We start from the raw sequence: 20686 nt of genomic DNA on the forward strand, positions 1-20686 counted from the left end.
GCCTGAATGTGTACTGCACAAGTGCGCGATGTCGTAACAGGTTGCTGGGTCCATTTGACGTCGTGCGCTTTTTACTTCCCCTTTTTAGCGGAAATTCGATTTGCCCCTTCCCAGTTGTTTTTTCCAAGATGGCTTTTCCAAAATTGCAGTGAATTTTCCCATTGAGGGAGGCGTCCCTTTTAAGAATAACTAGCACATTTTTTTGCTCATAACTACACGTACGCGTGTGTGTTCATGTAGGAAAACCATGTATGCGGTAAGGTCCACGAAAAAAAAAAAACACCGCTGAAGAGTGAAGCAGCACAAAAAATGCAACTTCGCAGTTACCCAAATGGGTTTGATAAAATCAATTGCGTTGAAGGAGGGAGATCTTCCTAGACTTTTTTTTTTTTTTTTTTTTTTTTGTTTTCCCAATTTGTGAGCACATCGCAAGGGTGGGAAAGTATAACCAAGATGGGCATCAAACCAAATAGGTCTACTTGTATGAACATAAAACAGAGAAGGGGGACATGCATCAATGTACAAATTATCACAACAATATAGAGGAATGAATTATTCACATGTGTGTGCAGTTTAAAGAACACTTCGTCTTCAAACAATTTTGCTTATCCTCCCTTTTTTGTTCCAATTTGTTGTGGCAAGTTCTCTGCGCTTCAATTCACAACTCTGAGTTGACTTCCCCCGTTCTGGTAAAACTAAACTTGGGGACCGTCTTCACCGTAAAGGGAACCAAATTGTCGACAGAAGATTTGCCCATCATCATTTGTGTAATGAAATTTTTGATGGACTGTTCAGAATAATTCCCCTTCAAAATGGAATAGACATTTTTCGAAAAGCTAATGGCAATAACAGTGGGGAAACCGAAAGTCAGGTTTAATTTCTGCACAATGTCTAGTTGGTCTCCTGCTTGAGTCCACAACAGAGTGACTGGTAACCTACTAACATCTTTAATGGCATTGGTCAGTATTTGCACATAGGACTTAAAATAACTGAGTTCAGTGTCTTCTTTGTTTGGTAGAATGGCTAAGAGACATACGTCTTTTTCGCAATATTCATCAAACACTTGTTGAGAAGTTAACTGAATTACTTCCTTTTTTTCTGAATAGTATTTTAAAAAAAATTGATACATGTCCTCTACCGTTCTAGAGTCGTTATATTCTACAGCACTATGTGATTTTTTCTTTCCTGAGGGGAATAACCTAAAAGATGGATAGTGCCTTATTTGATAAGTTTGCGCTGATCGCTGTTCCACTGTAGCGTCTATTTTCGCAATTCGTGCGTTCTTCAAATGTGCTACTTTTTTTGCTAGTTGGTCGAACATGGGGTGTATCGGTTTGCTGTGCCCACACCATGGTGCGTAGAAAAAGACAAACCAGACGTTCTCATCATCCTGTAACACATTGTTATCAAAATTGCCATCATTTAGTGTAATTACTTTGCCATCGTTTTTTTTCTTTCCTTTTTTCTTATAGGAGCTTTTATTCATATCATCGAGGTCGATATTTAGCTCTTTCAAACGGTGCTTTTTTATACTATCATATACAAAGGAAACCACTTCTTTTATTTTGTAATTCCCATCAAATTTCTCCATATCTTTTTTACTGTCCTTTGAGAAGAAAACGTGTATACTTGGGAAGGTTTCAATTTTGTACTGGTTAATTATATCTTCATTTTTTACGGCCAAAACTGTTATGTCGTCTTTTATCGTCTTGGCTAGGCTGGTGAAGTCGTTCGCAAAACTCCTGGAGGCTCTGCACCATGTTGCGTAAAATTCGACTAGGCAGACTTTTTTTGCACTTAGCAGCTCTTCGAACTCTTTGGGGCTCTCCACTGTTTTGATTTCCTTCACATCTGTGTACAAACCCAAGGCGTGCCTGGGACACAGGCCCGCCAGGAGCACCAGAGAGCAAATTAGGGGGCCCACGGGCTTCATCCTCGTTCGGGTACACGGTCGATCGCGGCGTCTAGCGCAGTGAGGAAGAGAAGCAGGGGGGGAAAGGAAAGGAAAAGAAAAGGAAAAGAATCGGAAAAGAATCGCAAAAGAATGGGAACGAAAAAGGAGCGGTGCTCACGGAGAAGTGACCCCTGAGCCGAAAAACGCCCTGATTTTTGCAACTTCCTACAAGTACGTAACTATGGCAGTTAACGAAGGGGGCTCCTTGGAGGAGGGCCAAAAGGGGAATGTAGAAATGGTTTAACAGTATACGCACGTAGGCACGTTTGGCAGGTGCTCTGCGGTGTTAGCTTAGAAATGAAAGAAAAAAGAGAAAACAAAATGAAGTGAAAGAAATAAAAAAAATAATAACCGTGCCATACACATTGAGAATGCGACCGATTGAGTGGGAACGGGCAACCCGGAGTGGCCGCAATTGTGAAGTGGAATTATTTTAGTGCTCCTTAATGATGCTACTAGCAGAGCCACTTTGTATAGTGCTCCCCATTGGCCTCTTCGTACCAGCAGCACCAATTTAACAGCCTCGATTTGTGGGACGCAGGAGAGTTTAACCAACTGGTAAGTAAAGAGTGACACTCTTAGGGAAAAAAAAAAAAGATTACAAACCGAAAATGGAACAGGAACCTTATGAGCAGTATACCAACGGGTGCAAGAAAAAAAAAAAAAAGAAAAAAAATGAAGGAGCCAGTATTCTATGCGCATATGTAAAGTAAAACAAGTACATGTGTTAATCCCTGCTTGGTAGAAATATCTGCATTCGCTTACATGTGCACACTATTGCAGAATTGGGGGGAACGCAAAGGAGCTTAAAAGGGAAGGACCCCCCACAAAAAAAAGGGGGCTACGAAAGCTTGGCATAATTTATGCCTAATTTTATTGGCAATATAATATCCTACTAACGCGCGCCCCCCAGGGGAGTAGAAGCCACCGATTAAAGGGCGTAATCATATGGTCTATTTTAAGAGGAACGCTATGTGGCCACTCTAAAAACACCAACGGGGAAACACTGACACAGGGGATGATTCGCAAAATAGTTACTTCTGCTTGGGCAAAAATACAGCTAATCCGTATGTGTGTCAATACGGGGGGAAGAGAAAACACCGCCCATGTGTAAGGATGGGTAAAATAAGCTACCAGAAGCTGTTCTGTCAGTACGCCGTTGTGTTAGTACGCTCTTGAGGATAAAAAATTGCGCGAATGTGTGCGTATATGGTGCCACCTGGAGAGTTGCCTTACACGGCGTTCTGTGGTGCAAAAGTCCTTCCATACGCTTAGGCATACGTAAATGCAAATCTTTGATCCCCGTGGAACGACTCACCCCCCTCGGCTTTCTCTGCTACATCCCTTTCAGCCACCAAATAATGAACGGCCAATGTTTCCAAAAAATTAGATTTCATATTGGTGCTCCATCTCCCATGAAAAAAAAAAAGAAAAATGACACAAGCCATGTTCCTGCAACCCCCCAAAGGGAGACGTAAAATTGGAAACACAATCCACACGCTATGTCAACATATTTGTAACAATTTGTTCGTATAAGCATGTGGAAGGGAAAAAAAAATTAAAAATAAATAAAAAAAAAAAAAATATAAAATATAAAAATAAACAAACAAATAAAGAGACCAATAAACAAACAAATAGCCCCCACAGTTGAACACTACACAATACACTCTGACTACTTTTCGCTAAAATGGAATAAAAAAAAAATTGAAGTTTTCATTTTTTGCGCTTCGTTCATGTGTCGTGCCTCCTACATGCGCGTTTCCCATTTCCGAAAGGGACTTGTCCCTCTGTTTTTGTACGATTGCGACGCCGCTTCGACATTTTTGCAAAAGATGTTCGAGATTGTTTTATGTTCCCTTTGGGCTAAGTACCCATTATGCAAAATGCAACAAAACATCGTCTATGCGAACATCGTGCTGTTTATGAGTGTAAATAGGCATAATTGCGCAATGTAAAGAGTTCTTTTCCTTTTCAGATGAGATAATTGTGATAACTCTGCGCCTCTTTAAAAACGGTGCTGCGCTACAAGCTCTGTTCAGGAAATTATCCTGCGTTTTGATTGCCCCCCCTCAGTCATAACTTATCGGAAGAGTGACGCGAAAATGAAAAAATTTCCCTGAAAATGGAACTTAAAAAGGAAAAGGCGCTATAGATGCGCAGCGTATATACACGTACATATGCGAATGCACGTATGTTTAACTAATCCCGACAAGGTTAAGAAAAAAATGTAAAAAAAAACGTGTCGAAGGAAGAAAAAAATTAAACCACAGTTAAAGCCAAAGTTGAAACCAGCGTTGAAACCAAAGTTAACCTCATTTTGCCATTCGCATTTGCCTTACATGTAATTAATGCCTAGTTGTTTGCCGCTACCGTGTCAGGTAAATTCATTTTTGAATACCCGGGCGCAAAGCGAAGGCGTACTTTTTCCCCGTCATTTTTCAAACATGTATGGTTATTCTTGGTTATGCCAATTTTTAAGCGAGTGGACTGGCGAGTTTAATTTCTTTGCCAACCAGAGAAGTTCCTCCGGTGAATAGCGCTGCTTCGGCAGGTGAATATTTTTTTTTTGCATTTCTGCAACTTTGCAGCGTGGCAACTCTGCAACTTTACAAGACCATTTTTTCTACATTTCCAGTGACCGCTTTATGAGGAAATTTTATCTCCTCAGAACGTATGCACTTATAATACACTGCGGCTTGGGGAAGAGTACCAATTTTTTCGGGGCCGTGACCCCACAGAGCGTAAATTTGAAGAATTACACCCGAACCAGGAATAGACCATTCCCGTTAATTGAGAACAACTTAACCGAAGGGGGAGCGAATAGTAGGGAACGCATGAATACTCCTCCCCGCGACCAGAAAAAGGTATCGGCGTCTTCCTGCAGATAGGTTATACCGACCTGGCCAACCGCACAACAATAACAATAACAACTTGGAGACTCTTCCCCTCCACCCCCACGTAGGGTGACGCGCATCAGATAAATGGATAAGTTTAAAAAATGCAAAAGGAAAAATTTGGGGAGTTTGAAGAAGACGAAGAGTTTTCTTAAAAAAAAAAAAGACCGCTCGGATGTGAGTAGTAGTGGGAGAAGCGCGACGAAGGACTTCATCACAAATGTAATTATAAAATATGTGAACCAGAGGAAATATGAAAAGCAGAAAAATGGAGCCAACGTGGGAAATGAACACTACAGGGAATTTTTTGCAGACGAAAATGCAAGCGAAATATTAAAGGAACGATTGTTTGGAAAAAAAGAAATTAGAGAAATAGATATCCTTAAAAATTGCCTCCTTTTTAATGAAAAGAATGAACTTCTCCAAAAAATAAGTTACACAATTCTGTATGATGTTATAAAAAAATGCATAGACCACGAACATGTGTTGATGAAGGTGGAAGAATTAGGATTCACAGCTGAAAATATAAGAGACAAAAATGACGAAAATGTGAACATATGCTCCAAGTACAAAGCTGAGCTTTTTTTTGTGTACATATATAAAAATTTAAAAGCTATAAAAATTACCAGAAATTTTCAATTGCTATGTAAATTTATGAGTGTCATCAAATTCGTGACGAGTATAATGCCCTATATGTACAAGGTAAAATTTCTATTTTCATTTTGCTCCATTTTTAATATATACCAGAAGGAGTGCGAGAACAGCAAGCTACAGCCAACGATGTTGGGCATAACCAAAAGGGGGGGTTACAAGCAGGGCGACAAGGGAGCCACACAGAATGACACCCTTTTTGTCCATTCGGATGAGGAAGACCAATTTTTCCATCTCTTTTTTGAGCTCCTGAATGAGTTAATAAATTTGGGTGAGAATTATAACACATACGATGTTCACTACCAGATGTTTAACTTCTTCGTCTTGAGGTGGATTTTAGTCTACTTCCAGAATAAGCACTCGTTTTTTGCGAAGGGAAAGATGGTGCATTCTTTGGCCAAGGTGAAGTACGTCATGTTGTTATTCACCCTGTTAAAGAGGCTACACGAAAGTGCAAATGGTATGGAGGATCGGGAGAGGAAGCTCCGCGACGGAGGGGGAAACGCTCTGAGTGGGACCCACATGGGGATGAATAATAAAAGCGCAGAGGTAGACTATGCGATTTACAACCAGCCTGAGGAGGAAAATACAAATCAGCTTCTCTTTCGAGAAGAGCAGCCGGCCTTGTTTAAACACGGAACGGCCCACCCAAGTGAAGGAACCCTTTTAGACGTGCTACACCAAGATGAGAACTTAAAAAATGAGAAAATAAAAAGTAAAAAAGTCGAAATAAAGACCATGTTGGAAAGCTTTTACGATAAGGTGGATTTGCGCGTGGAAAGGAGGTTGGAAGAAGTGAAGGACACTATGAATACTCTGACGCAGAGTGTATTTATGACGGCATACAACTTAATTAGCAGCATGCACATTGTGCATAGACATATCGCTTTGCTGCATTTTTCTTTTAATTTTTTAAAAATGAATGTTTTTGAATATTCCTACTTTATCATTTTTAATGCATTCCAATTGCTTAACAAATTGTTAACGGTCCAAAATTTTGCAATTCATCCGATGATCTTTTTGGCTACCCAAGAAGTTTTCACCTTTTACGAAAACGTTGTCATTCATTTGTACAAGGGAAAAAGTGACTCTCAGGAGGAGTTTTATCAATTTTTCGAAAAGTTCAATTCCAAGCACAGTGGAGTCTATTCAGCCATTTTAAAAAGAATTTGGAGCTTGTACATGCTCATCATTTCGGATGAATATGTCACAAAAGAGAAAGAAGGGAACCCCACTGAAGAGAAGACCCATTTTATTCTTAACAAGGTGGAAGAACAACCAGGAACACCAGAAGATACCAGGAAATTAACAACTATGTTAAGAATCAGTGATTTGGATTTCCCAACAGAGTACAAAATTATCATCCTCAAATCTGCAGATGAGACATACAGAAATTGCCTAACGAATTGTCTCTCTAAGATATTTCGCATACTAGGCTTCAGTACCTTTTTCGAAGAATATTTTTTTTTCTCCAGCAGGGAGTTGCTGTCTAAGGATGTGTTCATACTTAACCGAGTTCTAAAAGATACCAACAAAACGTACCATGGAGGGAATTTCAAATTTCTGATGAATTTTTTCTACCCTTTACTTATGCATTTCATCGATTTGTACGAAAAGGAAGAAGAGTACAGCATTAAGAAGAAGTGCTTTTTAAGTTATATAAAAAATGTACTGATCCATTTCTCGCGGGCATTAAATGACTGCATCAATTTGTACTACTTCGTCTCTACCAACGTCCAAGACTTCTACATATTAGTGACCAAGTTTACCAACTGTAACGACTTCCACTTGCTGCCACTGTTTGTTAACTTTTTCGAAAATTTTTATCTGTCCACGCTGAAGGCTAACGGCGAAGGAGCGCAATGGTCTCCCCATGGTGCAGATTATCACAAAGAGAGGAAAGACGTTAAATGCAAATATAGCCTCTTAAATTTAAAGAAGAATAATTTCTTCTTAAATCACGTTTCGGACAACTTGCTGAAAATATTTTTGCCAAGATTTATATCCATCGTGACGTCTCATTATGAGCAGAAGTTTGCCAGCGTTGGTTTGCAGTCGAGCGTAGATAGCACCAGTGTATCAATGGTCATTGAAAGTTTTTCAAATTTGCTACACGTTTCTTTACATTTTTCTTCCGACGCAAATTTGAGTGAAGTGTTAAATCTCCTCGAACAGGTTATCCTGAGGAACGAAATTGAGAAGGAAATTTATTCCCTCATTAGCATAATCATTGTGCTGAAAATTTTAACTCCATTTTTTACATATGAGGAGCTCACCCTCTGCTCTTTGTATTATCAGAAGTTGCTGCATTTGGTGGCCGAACTGGTCAATAGGAAAATGTCCATAACGGGCTCAATTATCGGCTTGAGGGGGAGAAAGGCGGACAGAGGGGGTCGCCCACAAGTGGAAAAACGTACAGGAGGAGGCAATCACCCATTGAGAGGAGCAGAACTCAATTGTTGCGCCAACCGCATCAGTGGAAATACAAATGCACAGTTTGAACTTTCACCCCAGGTGAATCGAGAAATGTGTTCAACTGCAACGGACAGTCAAAATGGCCTCGCCACGCTGAGCAATAATGGAAACCATGGAAACTTGATGGAGATTGACTGCGTTAGCGCCCCCTTTGACGACGCGCCCCAGGTGAAGGCTACCCACAGTGAAGGCATCACCACCCCTGCGCGTAGCAAGATAGGGGGAAATTCCAAGAACACCCCACGAAGGGGCAGAAGGGACCAAAATGGTATCGCCAAAAAGGGAAAAATTAAAGGCCTCATTAAGAAGGAAAAGCGAAAAAACGACTCAGCAAAGAAGGAAAAGGCAAGAAGAACAAGAATTACGAAAGAGTTAAAAATCGACATCGAAAAGTACAAATTTGTGAGGATCCTCATATATGACAATGTTGCGGCGCTGTTTAAATATTTCGGTAATATATTTTCAAAAAAAAATAACTCCAGTGGTGGGCTCAGCCGAAATATCGGCTGCACGGCCAGTGGGACATGCGAGGGGGTACCAAGTGGCAAGCACCACATGAGCAAAAACGAAATGCTCATCCTTAGCAACATATATATGGACGGCAGAGTGGTCCAGAGCAAACTTCCCGCCATGATGACCAAGGAGAATATCCTCCCCTTTTTCGACAACCTGGACAATTATAATATAAATAAATATATTAAAAAGTTTTATGTGTACTTAAATGGACTGACGTTTTATCTAAAAGAAGGGAAACTTCTCGATAGGGATTACTGCCACGACTTATTTTTTGAAATTCTGCCCATCATAATGAAGGCCTTATTTTATATCAACAAAAAGTTTACCACCAAGCTGAGGAGAAATAGCCTATTCGAACACATAATCCATTTGGGGTCATCAAATTTGAAAACATTATTTCTCCACGTGACGCCGGGTTTGTTGGTGGAAGAAGCCAGTTCCAAGAAGATAGCCGTCTACCTGCTCTACTTGCTTGTAAGAAGATACAAAATTGAGTATGGGGACCAGGTGCAGTTATTTAGTGTTTGCGTGTCCCTATCAAATAGTAGTGAAAAGAGCCTGTTAAAAATTTTCTTAAAATTTTTGCTAACATGTGTAAAACACTTTAGAAAAGACGTTATCCTGGGGAACATGACCGAGCTCATGAATCTTCTTAATACCATTGCACAAATGAAGAGGGGAGTTAACTACCTCGTTGAGAAATTTCTATATCGATTATACCCCTTTGTAAGCGAATCGGATGTAGTAACTGAACAGAAGGAGAAACCATACGATGTAATTATGCCTTATTTATCCAAGGCGAATAGGAAAATATTCAACAAAATGGTACAGAAGAAAGGGCTCAGCGGTACTGGAAATAGGAGCGATAGAAGCAATGATGATGATGGTGCTGCTTTGGCGGATGGTGTGCGTGGAAGGGGAATGACTCACCATCAGAGAAGACACAAACTGAAAAGCAAAAGTGAGAACACAGCGGCGACCTCATCAGAGGAAGGGTCATCCGTCATGTCTTATGCCATGTCGGAAGATGATGCACTGTCCGAATCGAGCGGATCAGATACCTACAACGATAGTGCGCCCGAGCAGGGAGCGCTGCTCCGGAACAAAGGAAGAAACAAACGCGGGAAAAAAAATACCAACCAGGTGAACAGGCGTAATATGAAGGGAAAAAATCAGAACCGCAATTTAACCACCTTTTTCGATAATTTAAAAAGCATGCGAGGACAGAAGGAGACGAGCTATATCAAAACCACCGTGCATGACATTCTGCAGAGCCAAAATAAAAGAAAAAAAAAAAAACAGAAAGGGAAAGAGGAAGAGACCAATGTCAAAATTAACAAACACGTAAGTGATGTACTGAACAACTTGGGAACCTCCCTTTTTAAGAACAAAGCAAAGTTTAACATCCCCTTTTCGAATGAAAAGGAAATAAACGACCTCTTTGGTGAACAGTATTTCGTGAAGCGAGGTTTGAGGAAGGAAAAGAAAAGGGCAAGCGCAGGAGGAAGTCAGCCTGGCCACCGTAAATCCGACTATGACCATAGCGATGGTGATGAAGACGAGGGGGATGACGCTAATGTAGAAGTAGGCCTGGATGGAAAGATAATTATCCACCCTGCAAATGTAAATGCGCAAAATACAAGAAATAAAAAGAAAGACGATATGATTAGCAGAAAGTATAACCCCGTCAATGAGAAGCAAAACATGCACGCCAAACTGAAGTTACACAACAAATCGAGAAATAAAAAAAAAACGAACAACTTTGTCACGGCAGATAAGAAGGCATACATATCCAAGAAGGGGAAGGGGGACATTATCAAAAGGGACAAACTACTTCCGTACTCGTATGTTGAGTTGAAGCCAATTATGACCAAAGACAAATTTAGGACCAAAACGCTCCACGCATTTCGATCAATTAAAAATAATTCCAAAAGAAGAGCGAGGAAGGGGAAGAAGTGAAGGGTGTCGCAGCTGTGTCTGTGCAGTGGGCCGCGTAAATGCGGTTACGCCTTTTTTATGTGCATTTTTCGCGCCCACGCGGTTGGGCCCTACGGAAGGAGGGCTACACCTAATTAACCTTGTTGCTAAAGCTGGAGGGGTGAATAAAATTGGGACGTCGCTTTTTACACCCGTCCGTCGCTCCCCTAGCTATGCTCGACACCTGGACCTACCAAACTTGCTGCTCATTTTCACCATCACCCTTTTTGTTCTATTGCCTTTGTACACTACCGCTCACTATTATTTTCCATTCTACACATTTTTGCCACTCATGCTTGTGGTATTTTTTTTTTGACCTCTATGCATTCCCGTTTTCAACCCTTGAGATAGTGAAAACTGTTTGTGAAAAGGAGGAAAATTTTTATTTTATGAGTGAAAAGGGTGAACGCAAAATTTTTCCTCTTATCCACTGTCGCACAATTTGAAAATAAAAACTGAAGTAAAAATTCGTTCTCTTTTTTTTTTTTTAAAGCATTTTGTTTGCAACGAATGTATGGACTGTCTCATCGGGGAAAACGTGACCAACTGACACACTAAGTTGCGCCAGAAGGCAGCATAGAAAGCGCCAAAATCGGAGAAGGGTTCATGGGGCGTAGAAATAAAGTTCGTGCGTGGATGAAGCCGTGCATGTATGCGACCAAGCGTGTATGCACCGCGCGGCAATTTTGTGGTACTAGCAAATTGCACTTGAATGTTAAGCGGATTTTTCTGTCCTGCCATGTTGCAATTGTTTGTTCGCATGCTTGCTTTTTCGCCTTTTTTACCCTTTTGGTCACTTTTTCTTTTTTCACTTGTTTGCCGTTTCCCCCCTTTTTTTTCCTTTTTTTTTTTCCATCATTGCGCGCGTCCGTTTTTAACACCAAGGGGGAAAATTGCCCAAAACGCTGGGGTTTTACGCGGAAAAAGGGTGAAATCGGGTAAAGGATACATTCTCCTCCTGTAGGGAAGCGCGAAAAGTGTATCGCGACGTAAAGGAGATCCACGTCACGCAAAGCAGGACAACGCAGCGTAAAGTAACGTACTGCAGACGCGGATGTGCACACTGCCCAGTGGGACGAATTGACCAAACAAGCAAACCACTTGGGACAGCCAAAAAGGGGTTATACACTCCCCCAAAATACCCACCAAGGAATAACGCGAAGCACATGGCGTAACCACTACTTCTCATGTAATATGAGTCTACTGGACGCGCTTATCCCGTACCCAGTTGTAATTACAAGTGCACGCGTGAGAATTAGAAGCCCCCAGAAGGGAAGGTCGGTAAGGTGTATCTCCTAACAAAGGTAAACCCTACAGGAATTTGCCATTACCAGTCGATTGAGGAGTTTTTTTCCCCTAATTCTGCGAATGCAGGGATGCTTCTTGTGCATATCTACACGTACGGGCATGTAATAATTTCAATGCCCCTTCATGTGTGCATTTACTTTTACAAAATTGTGAAAACGTGTAACCAAATGAGAAAATGCTGAAAAGGGCACTTGCTGAAAATACGGGGGGGTGTAACCATCCCCCCCAGAAGGCGAGGTCAAAATCTGTTTCCATCTTCTCATTTTTTAAAAAAAAAAAGAAAGAAAAAAGCAATTCCAATGAGAGCGTGATTTCCACAAGCAACGACTCTTTTGAACTCCCCCCCGGACAAGGGAACAAAAAGGAACGGAACGGTGAAGGCGGAAGGGAAAAACAAAATATGATGGACGAAGAATCGGCGACAGAAAATAGAAAGGCAAAATTCAAAAACAACACCACAAACACTGCACATAGCGAATACACACAAAATTACAAGGAATGTCAAGTGATGAAGAATTCTCATTTAAAAAAAAAAAGAGAAAGTTTTTTCCAAAAGATTAATATATTGCAAAAATTTAGAAATTACAAAAAAAGAAATGCCACCGGTACATTTCACGCGGGTCATAACGCAAGCTCTGCATCAGCTAATGATGAAGACAGGGAGGAAGAAACAAGCAACTTAGACAAAAAGGGAAGTTGCGCCGATGTGGACTACACAAAAATGTACACCAGTTTGAAGAGGAAGAACAACAACAACAGCAACAAAAGCTACAGCATAGAAGACGAAATAAACAGTTTGAAGCACAAGGCTCAAATGCTGCGAAATAACATTTATTTTAATGGGAAAAAAAAAGCGGATAAAGGAAAGCTAATCCATAAACATCTTAACTGCAGTAGTGAAATTATCCGTAATGCAGACGAGAGAGATTCTTCTTCCTGTGAGGTAAACTCCCTATTAACAAATTTTAAAATGAAGAGCAACAAATTGAAATGTGATGAAGGGGACTCAGTAGACCAAATGGGCAACTCGGGTAGGGTGCAAAAGGTGGAAAGAGAATACATCTTTGATAGGAGCTCGGACGTGGAAGTATGGGACGAGGGGGGTTTAAGTGATCAGGGGAAAAGTGTCCAAGGGCACAACACAGACGAGCAACAGGGACTCAACTCCAACAGCAATGTGATAGATTTTAACGAATACCTGTACGGGGAAAAGAGGGAAGATGAGGCCTATTTGACTGAATCCAGAGGGGCGGAAAGTGGAACTAGTGAGGGGAAAGTTTCCCGAAACGTTGACGGAAGCCGTGAAGGCAGCAAACTAGGTAGACGAAGCAAACGCGATGGTTGCCACAACGGTGACCGCAATATGGATCGCAGCGTATGGCACACCCAGGAGGAGCTCAAACGAACAAGTGAATTCTCCTTCTCAAGTTTCTCAAAAAGTAAAGGCGAACTGGTGCGAAACGTACAGTCAAAAATAAACGATAATGGGAGAACGATCAATAACTACGTTATGTATAGTAACAATAGGGGTGGTGCCAATTTAAAGCCTCATAGCAGAACGGAGGCGACAACTACCCAAGAGGGGGAAAAATTAACTAGCAGAGAAATAATAACTATCAGTCAGTATGATAAACAAACGACGAATGAAGACATACACAAAGGGTGCACTATATCGAAAGGGCACAACGATGACCATCACGAACAAGGGAAGAACGCATTAGAATGTATTCCCATCGATAGGGAAGAGAATTTGGCACAAAAGGAAATAATAATTAAGTTAATGTATAATAATAATGGGATTTATTTTAACCAAGATGACAATGGGACAGGAGGCGTTCCTTCAGCACGTGCCAACACGGCTAAGGTCCCGTCATATGATAAAGTGAATTCCCGTGTGTATGGAAGCAAATCTGTAAACGTAAGCCGAAGTGGAAGCACAATTTTGCATCCCCTTCGGCAGCAAGGCACATATGAGAAGATGACGAATCAGAAAAATGGTAACAATGAATTTGTTAACGTATCCAATGAAGATGCGCATAAAAAGTTTAGCAGTCCAGAAGCTAGTAGGGGGTATTACTGGGGAGGTAAATCTCAAGGCAGTGTACCAAGAGGGGATACGCATTCTTTGGGGAACCCCCAGAATAAGTGCAGCAACGGAAATGAGAAAGGAGAAAAAGAAAAAAAAAAACACCAAAATGGCACAACAGATGAAGGAATCGAAGAAGGGAAAAAAGACAACATAATCAATAAGTACCTTCTTGACCCGTTATATAATTTATTTGTTCAGCCCAAGGAAGAAGCGGATGACCCACACCTTCGGAACAATAATATTAGTTTGCCACCCCCACGAGCTGGAAGGAACTACACCAGCGAATTGCAAAAGACGTACAGAGCGTTGTATGATATATATGATGGATCGTATGCAGGTGGTGTGCAACACAAAGCACATCCAAAAACAGACGGCAGTATGAACGTGGTGGACCGCTCGTTCAGTCGAAATGGGGACGGCAACACAGGAGTGACATCCCCCGTGGAAAGTACGGGAATTCCCCTGGATAACCAAATTGATGGGAGCAGAATATATATGTGTCCCCTAAGTAGGAGCAAGTCCATGAATAAAGAAAATGCGCCACCCTTTGAGCATATTCAAAAGGAGGCATATAATTTGAGCGTCAAGGATACCCACCATGGTTACCTAAATAAGGCTAGTTTGTATGATACACATTTTAATACGTTTCATTTGAAGAAGAAAAGAAGAGAACCAACGTTCAGGAGAGGAGGCAATGGCAACTTCCTCAGCATGAGTGGACTTGCAAATTGTTATAATAGCCCCATTAAAAATATGTGCACCTTTCTGGAACACAATTTTGTGAGAGGAAGCTACTACCCCCGCCAAGAATGCCTCGCCAGTAAGTTTAAGGGCAGAAGCTACACCTCTTGTAAAGGGAACCAAGGGTGTAGCGGATCCCCAATCGGGGGGCAGCAAAGTGGCATCATGAAAAAGTCATGTACATTTCATGGGTATCAAAATGACCTGCACAAGGATGGACAACCATATGGGTACCGGGGGACCCCACCCGCGATGACCCCTGTAGTAACTCCTATGGTGAACCCTGTAATGACCCCTATCGTAACAGGCATGGAAAAACCCAAAATCATCCCTGTAACACCCCCCAAGGAGCACACATTGCACAACTGCGGAACGTACTGCCCCGACGTCGGCGGAAAATCCCACCCCCCGGTGAACCAAAACTGCAACGCAAATAATGTCGTAAATAGCTTCGTAAGAAATGCGAACCCCGTTATGTTCCCCCAAAGGAACCCAATTAATGTAGGAAGTTCCTTTCCAAGCAAATGGGTTGCCAATAACTGGAGGCAAACCAGCACGAATGTTGGACACGCCGAACAGGTTAGCAGGGGAGGCCCCTATGCACAGAATAACAAACAGGTGCGAAGCAAAAATATGAGAAATTGTACCCCTTTTCAGTGTATGACATACGGAGATGGCAGACCAAGTAGCAGCAGAAACGACTACATGAGTAGAAATTTCTACACCCCGGTGGAGAGATTGAAAAATGAAAAATTGAGAAGACTACAGAGCTATTCATCCAAGTCGAAGCCGCCAGTGTGCCTTTCAAAAAGCGAAGGGCATGGGGAAATACAGCCAAACATGTTCCATGGGGATAAAAACGGTGGTGTCATGAAACGGGCAATGAGTTTAAACCCAGCGAGGTCTTCTTCTGCCCACCTCGCCGCGTTGGACATATATCAAGAGTGCTACGTACAAAATGAGGGAGCACATGGGGGAGCACATGGCGGTGTAAATGGAAACAGAAATGACAACAACCTGGGAGGAAGCCATAACTATATGGACAGCTGCAGAGTAGACGGTGCACACACGCGTGACGCCACTAGCAGTACTGGTAGCAGCTCATGCGATAAAAAAATTTTAGAGCATGAGGGCATAGAACCCCCGTTTATTGGTCGCCATAGCAGTGTTAATGATGGTGGTAATGCACCACGGGGTATCTGCCAATTAAGGGAGAACAAGCTAACCTTTTTTAGAAGCAGCTCATCCAATGACACCATTCGTGAGAATTACCCAATTGAGGGCCCGAAGTTTGAGGGAAAGGACAAGATGGACTATCCCCCAGTTAGCCATTCAAATAACGATGACGATATTGAGCTTTATGCTGTTAGTCTGGAACAGGACGGAGAAAACAGTGTATCTGAGGTGGATCATGAAAATGGCGAAGCTGTTACTTTCGATAAGGACCTCTATGCGAATTTCACAAATGAGGAGGCTCACCAAAGGAATGACAAAAGCGGTCATCAGAGTAGCATTGAAAAGGTGGTCAGTTGTGATGGGAACTGGGACACTCCATCGGTTTATTTCACCTATGAGGGGGAAGAGCCCTTATGGACTGTCCACAACTCTAATGTGAAAAATAATCCCTTTGAGGATCAATACAGCTGCGAGAATGGCACTAACATTTCGGATTTTCTGGCGGAGAAGAGACCAGAAAAGATTAACGACCATCCTATTCCCACCGTCATGCGGCACAATTTTTGGAGAAAAGAAGAAAGGAGAAGTGGAAACAGTTTACCTTCCCCAGTGGAGGATTATCTGCAGAGTTATGCCAACTACAGTGAGGAAAAGAAAATACTTAACGGTAAGGTGAAGGAGACGAAATGGACGCACTCCAGTGATGATAAAGAAAATGACAGTGCTTCGTATGCCCGTACCAAATGTGATGGGGGACCTAAAACGGAAGAAGCACTCCATAAGCAAAATTACAATCCAGAGGGGAGAAATATCAAGTTGAAAAAATTAACAAATAAGAAAACTTCGCCAAAGGGGAAGGTGAACCCTAATTCGAGCAATAGTAAAATAAGGCCAAGTGACAAAAGAACATGTGAAGAAATGACGAAGAAAAAAGGCGTCGTGAAAAAGGTCAGCACTGCGCTAGGTACAAGTTTGAAAAGGAAAAAAAAAGATCCCCCAAGTGGAGCGCCAAATGGAAGTAAAATGATCAGACAAGTCATTCCAATGGGGGAGGCACCACCAAGTGTCTCCCCCTCAAAGAGGAAAAAAATTGAACCCACGTCTAAAAGCTCAAACGGTGCCCACGGATGTGAAACTGCAAAACATTATAACATAGTAAACACCGTGGAGGAATCTGTGCAGGTTAATTACAACATAGGGGAAAATAAAATTAACTACAGAAAGGAAAGCATCGTAAGTTCCAGCAACGCGGTATGCAGTGTGAACAAATTAGAAGATGAAGCGATGAAAATGAGGACGACGAAAAGGGTTGGACAAATCAAAAATAGAAATAAAGATAAAAATCCCAGAAGGGGTGAAACTTACTCCAGTACATCCATTCAACGGGAAGACTGTAACTTTGTGGGGTCTTTTTCGAATAGGTACGATCCACTGTGGGCAGACGGCACCTTCGTCGGGTCCTTTTCTAGCATGTCTATCAAAAGGGAAAACTGTAGTATTGAAAAGCGTTACGCCTACTTGGGTGAGCCCCCTTCGGATGGAAATGGAGCCCCACGGGTTGGGAGCTTCTCCAGAAGGACAGCCAGGGCAAGGGACGGTGTAAAGAAGGTGAAAAAGATAAAAAAAAAAAATCGAAATTTTTCCGAGGAAAAGCAAGAAAAAAAGGCTACTACAATTTCGTCCACCTGCGTGCAGGTTAAAAAAAACGAAAGTGCAGAAAAGAAAAAAAAAAAAAAAAGAAAAAACACCAGTACGAAACGGAGAAGCGAATTAGCCATCGACTTCGCCAGCACGGGGGAGGAAAATTCAAGAGTAAGGAGGGAACCTCTCTGGGGCCCAAAGGAGAATACGGAAAAGGAAAGAGAAAGGGAAAAGGGAAACTCAGTTAACGCCCTTATCAAGAGCAACCGAATGATGCTGCAGATGGAGAGTGCAAACAGTAACTCCATGTTAAAGGAAAGACTGTATGATGAAAAAGGGGATTTACTAAATAGCGAAAGGGATACGTACATCTCACGCAAAACGGACATGGCGCAAACATCGCCAAAAGATACCTTCTACGAACAAGTTAAACAAATGAATCATATATTAAGCAATAAGAACAACAGCCATTTTTTAAATCGAATAAATTTAAACCACCTAATAGCAATTGAAAAAACATTTATCAATACCAATGTGTACATTAACAAACAGGTAATTACCCTCAGCACCAGGAGTACAAAGGGGGGGACAACCAAAAGGGGAAGTAGTCCACATGATGGCATTCTCTATGACGACAATTTCAGCATCGTCTACTTAGAACAAGATATTATTTACTTAAAGAAAATTTTTTTAAAAAAAATCCTGTCTATATTGTTAAGTCACGCGTCCTCATTTAGAGAAATCAAAATAACTATTCTGCTGTTATATTTTTTTGTTTCCTTGGAGGAAGGCAGGGTTATATCTCCCAGTCTGTACCCCCTCAGCCTAATTAACTCTTTAATACAAAAGTTTAACTTGAAAGTACGCAAGAAGTTAAAACGGGGTGGTGAAGTTGAAGGTCCCCCGCCTAACAGTTTTGCTTCGGTGGCTGCAGATGGTTACTACCACAAGGCGGGCGCACAGAGCGATGCATCGAAAAAGGGGCCCTTCGACTGTCTCTTCATTTGCGACGGGAAGAACTACCTATGCGTGAATGATAACTCGCTGCCCGGGAAAACGTGCAGAACCAAAATTAAGCTCAACAACCTCATTGGGTATTATCACTATATCAACTTAAACAGATTGACGTACTACCTCGAGAGGGCCAGCAGCGCTTGCGGCAGGGAGACAAAATAAAGAGCCCCACGAGATCGGTGTGCTGCTCTGGTACGACGCCGCTTGGCGACCAGTATTTTTCGTTTCCCCACCCCTTTTTTGGCACCGTTTCTTTCGCACCCTTTTCTTATCTTTCCCGTAAAAGGAAGTTGCAACCATATGTGCACATGCACCGTGCGATTGGCGGTCCACGGGAAAAAAAAACAAAATGATGTGCCACCAGTGGGTACTGAATGGACACACTGGGCACATGGATGAAGGGGGGAGAAGTTTCTAAATAAGCAGGGTCTAATTCGATCGATTAATTTTTTTCCTAATTTTCTTATTTACGTGGGCGCACTGTTAAGGGGAGGGATGGGGGAAGGATTCCCTTGGGCGACTTTCCACCATTTGCCGTGTTTTCCCAATTGTCTGTTCCTCCAATTGGCTGCTCCTAAACGAGCTCACATGGACGCGCCGACCCTCATGTCTTCCTGCTTCGGAACACGCCCTTCTTCATTCCCCACGAGTTATGCTCCCCCTTCTTAACTCGCTGCATGCCGTACGTTTTGTTTAAATTGTACTTTAGCATTAAGCCAAACTTGGTATCCAGATAGTTCGTCTGCATGGGTGAGAAAGGTGGGGTGTAAGGAGTGTTTAGTTTGTACAGTTGCCTCCTCAAAAGGGAGTGCGTCGAGTGTACAACTGCACCAGGCATGTGCACATGGTAACATGCACATACGTGTAGATTGAAATGTAAAAAAAAAAATAAAAAAATAATAATAATAAAAATAATAGAAAAAAAATAATAAAAAGGCAGAACCTTGTCCAATTTCTCCTCCATTTTCTTAAATCCCTCCTTAATCTTATCCATACTGGCTTGCTGCAAGGGGAAAAAAAATGTCAACACGTTCTACTTGGTACACATATCTGTTAGGCATAAAGGAAGGCACTCATTGCATTAATGGCATTAATCGCATTTCTCGCGGCGTATCGTATTCCCCACTGACGCACGCTTTTATATATGTTTCCCCTTTTCTGTGATTACCAATATTTTGAAGTCCAGATAATTTAGGAACATCAATGGCCTCTTGGCAAAATCACACACGCAGAGTACCGTCTCTGACGGGATTTTTTCATTATTGGGGTTCAGCTACGGAGGGGAATCGAACATGGGGGAGGGAAGTGTAACATGGGGTCAAACTACAAACATGGAGAACTGCCTGGCAAACATAACGGTGACTCAAATAAGCCCCCACAATCAGAAAAACGGTATCAGAATCATATGGGGAAGAATGATGAGGAATTTTACCAGTGGCTTGACCGTGTTGGACACTTCGTTGTCAAAATTGGGGTCCCTCTTAAATGCGTTGAAGATGAAAAATTGTTTCCCATACGGTTCAATCTGCGAATCCATCGGAAAGAAGAAATAAATATAAAAAGTTGACAAAAAATGGAAGAGAGACATCCAATGAGGTTATTTTCTCCTACCGGGTGTATAGCCGAGCATTCCTGAGGGGGCCAATTGAATCTTCTCATTCGGTTGTAAATCAGCTCTACAAGGAGGTAGGGGCGAAAAGCAGATAAATCTGTACAATGCATATATACGTGCACATTTATATGCACAACAGCGACAAGGCGATTTTCCCCCCTGTGGCAACCCACAAAAGGGTTTTCTTTTCCCCATTTTAGAGGAATTTCCAAAGTGCTGCACAGAAATTTATTCTCACTTTTATGCGCGTTCAAACGAAAGGCGTTGTGTCTGACCCCCGTTGCATTTTTGATAGATGACATTTTTTGTTTTTATTCAATGGTCGATTTTTTTTTTATTTGAAGGGACCCCTATAAAAAAGCGGTGGCTCATTTTTGGTGTCCCTTCAGACAAACATGAAATGATATTGCTTCTCTTTTTCGTAGCAAGCATGGATGTGTGGAATACGTGGGGCAAAAGATTCCTGCGCTGATTAACTCTGACGATGGCCCATACGTGTATTAAGACAGTGGGGTTGAGAGGACTCACATAATGGAACACCTAGCCATGAAAACGGATTCGTACAATTAATATCCCAGAGGTGATACACAGAGTCATGGACTTAACAGAACGAAAAAAAAAAAAAAAAAAAATGAATG

At 41.8% G+C, this 20686-nt stretch overlaps 4 protein-coding genes across 4 annotated transcripts; 2 read left to right on the plus strand and 2 right to left on the minus strand.

Moving 5' to 3' along the window:
* Positions 1–658: 658 nt before the first annotated feature.
* On the minus strand, positions 659–1933 carry C922_02337 (protein disulfide-isomerase A6; the record flags this gene model as incomplete). The annotated part of the gene is made up of 1 exon (XM_008817936.1): positions 659–1933. One exon carries the CDS (start codon positions 1931–1933, stop codon positions 659–661), a length of 1275 nt encoding a protein of 424 aa, XP_008816158.1.
* Positions 1934–4935: 3002 nt separating this feature from the next.
* On the plus strand, positions 4936–10449 carry C922_02338 (hypothetical protein; the record flags this gene model as incomplete). Its single annotated transcript, XM_008817937.1, has 1 exon — positions 4936–10449. The coding sequence occupies one exon, from the start codon at positions 4936–4938 to the stop codon at positions 10447–10449; it is 5514 nt and encodes a 1837-aa protein (XP_008816159.1).
* A 1501-nt stretch (positions 10450–11950) lies between these two features.
* Positions 11951–18598, plus strand: C922_02339 (hypothetical protein; the record flags this gene model as incomplete). Its single annotated transcript, XM_008817938.1, has 1 exon — positions 11951–18598. The coding sequence occupies one exon, from the start codon at positions 11951–11953 to the stop codon at positions 18596–18598; it is 6648 nt and encodes a 2215-aa protein (XP_008816160.1).
* A 442-nt stretch (positions 18599–19040) lies between these two features.
* On the minus strand, positions 19041–20350 carry C922_02340 (hypothetical protein; the record flags this gene model as incomplete). Its single annotated transcript, XM_008817939.1, has 6 exons — positions 19041–19178; positions 19380–19439; positions 19605–19709; positions 19869–19961; positions 20048–20112; positions 20287–20350. The coding sequence occupies 6 exons, from the start codon at positions 20348–20350 to the stop codon at positions 19041–19043; spliced, it is 525 nt and encodes a 174-aa protein (XP_008816161.1).
* Positions 20351–20686: the final 336 nt, after the last annotated feature.

The sequence above is a fragment of the Plasmodium inui genome (genome assembly GCF_000524495.1).
Source record: "Plasmodium inui San Antonio 1 unplaced genomic scaffold supercont1.8, whole genome shotgun sequence".
NCBI classification, from domain to species: domain Eukaryota; phylum Apicomplexa; class Aconoidasida; order Haemosporida; family Plasmodiidae; genus Plasmodium; species Plasmodium inui.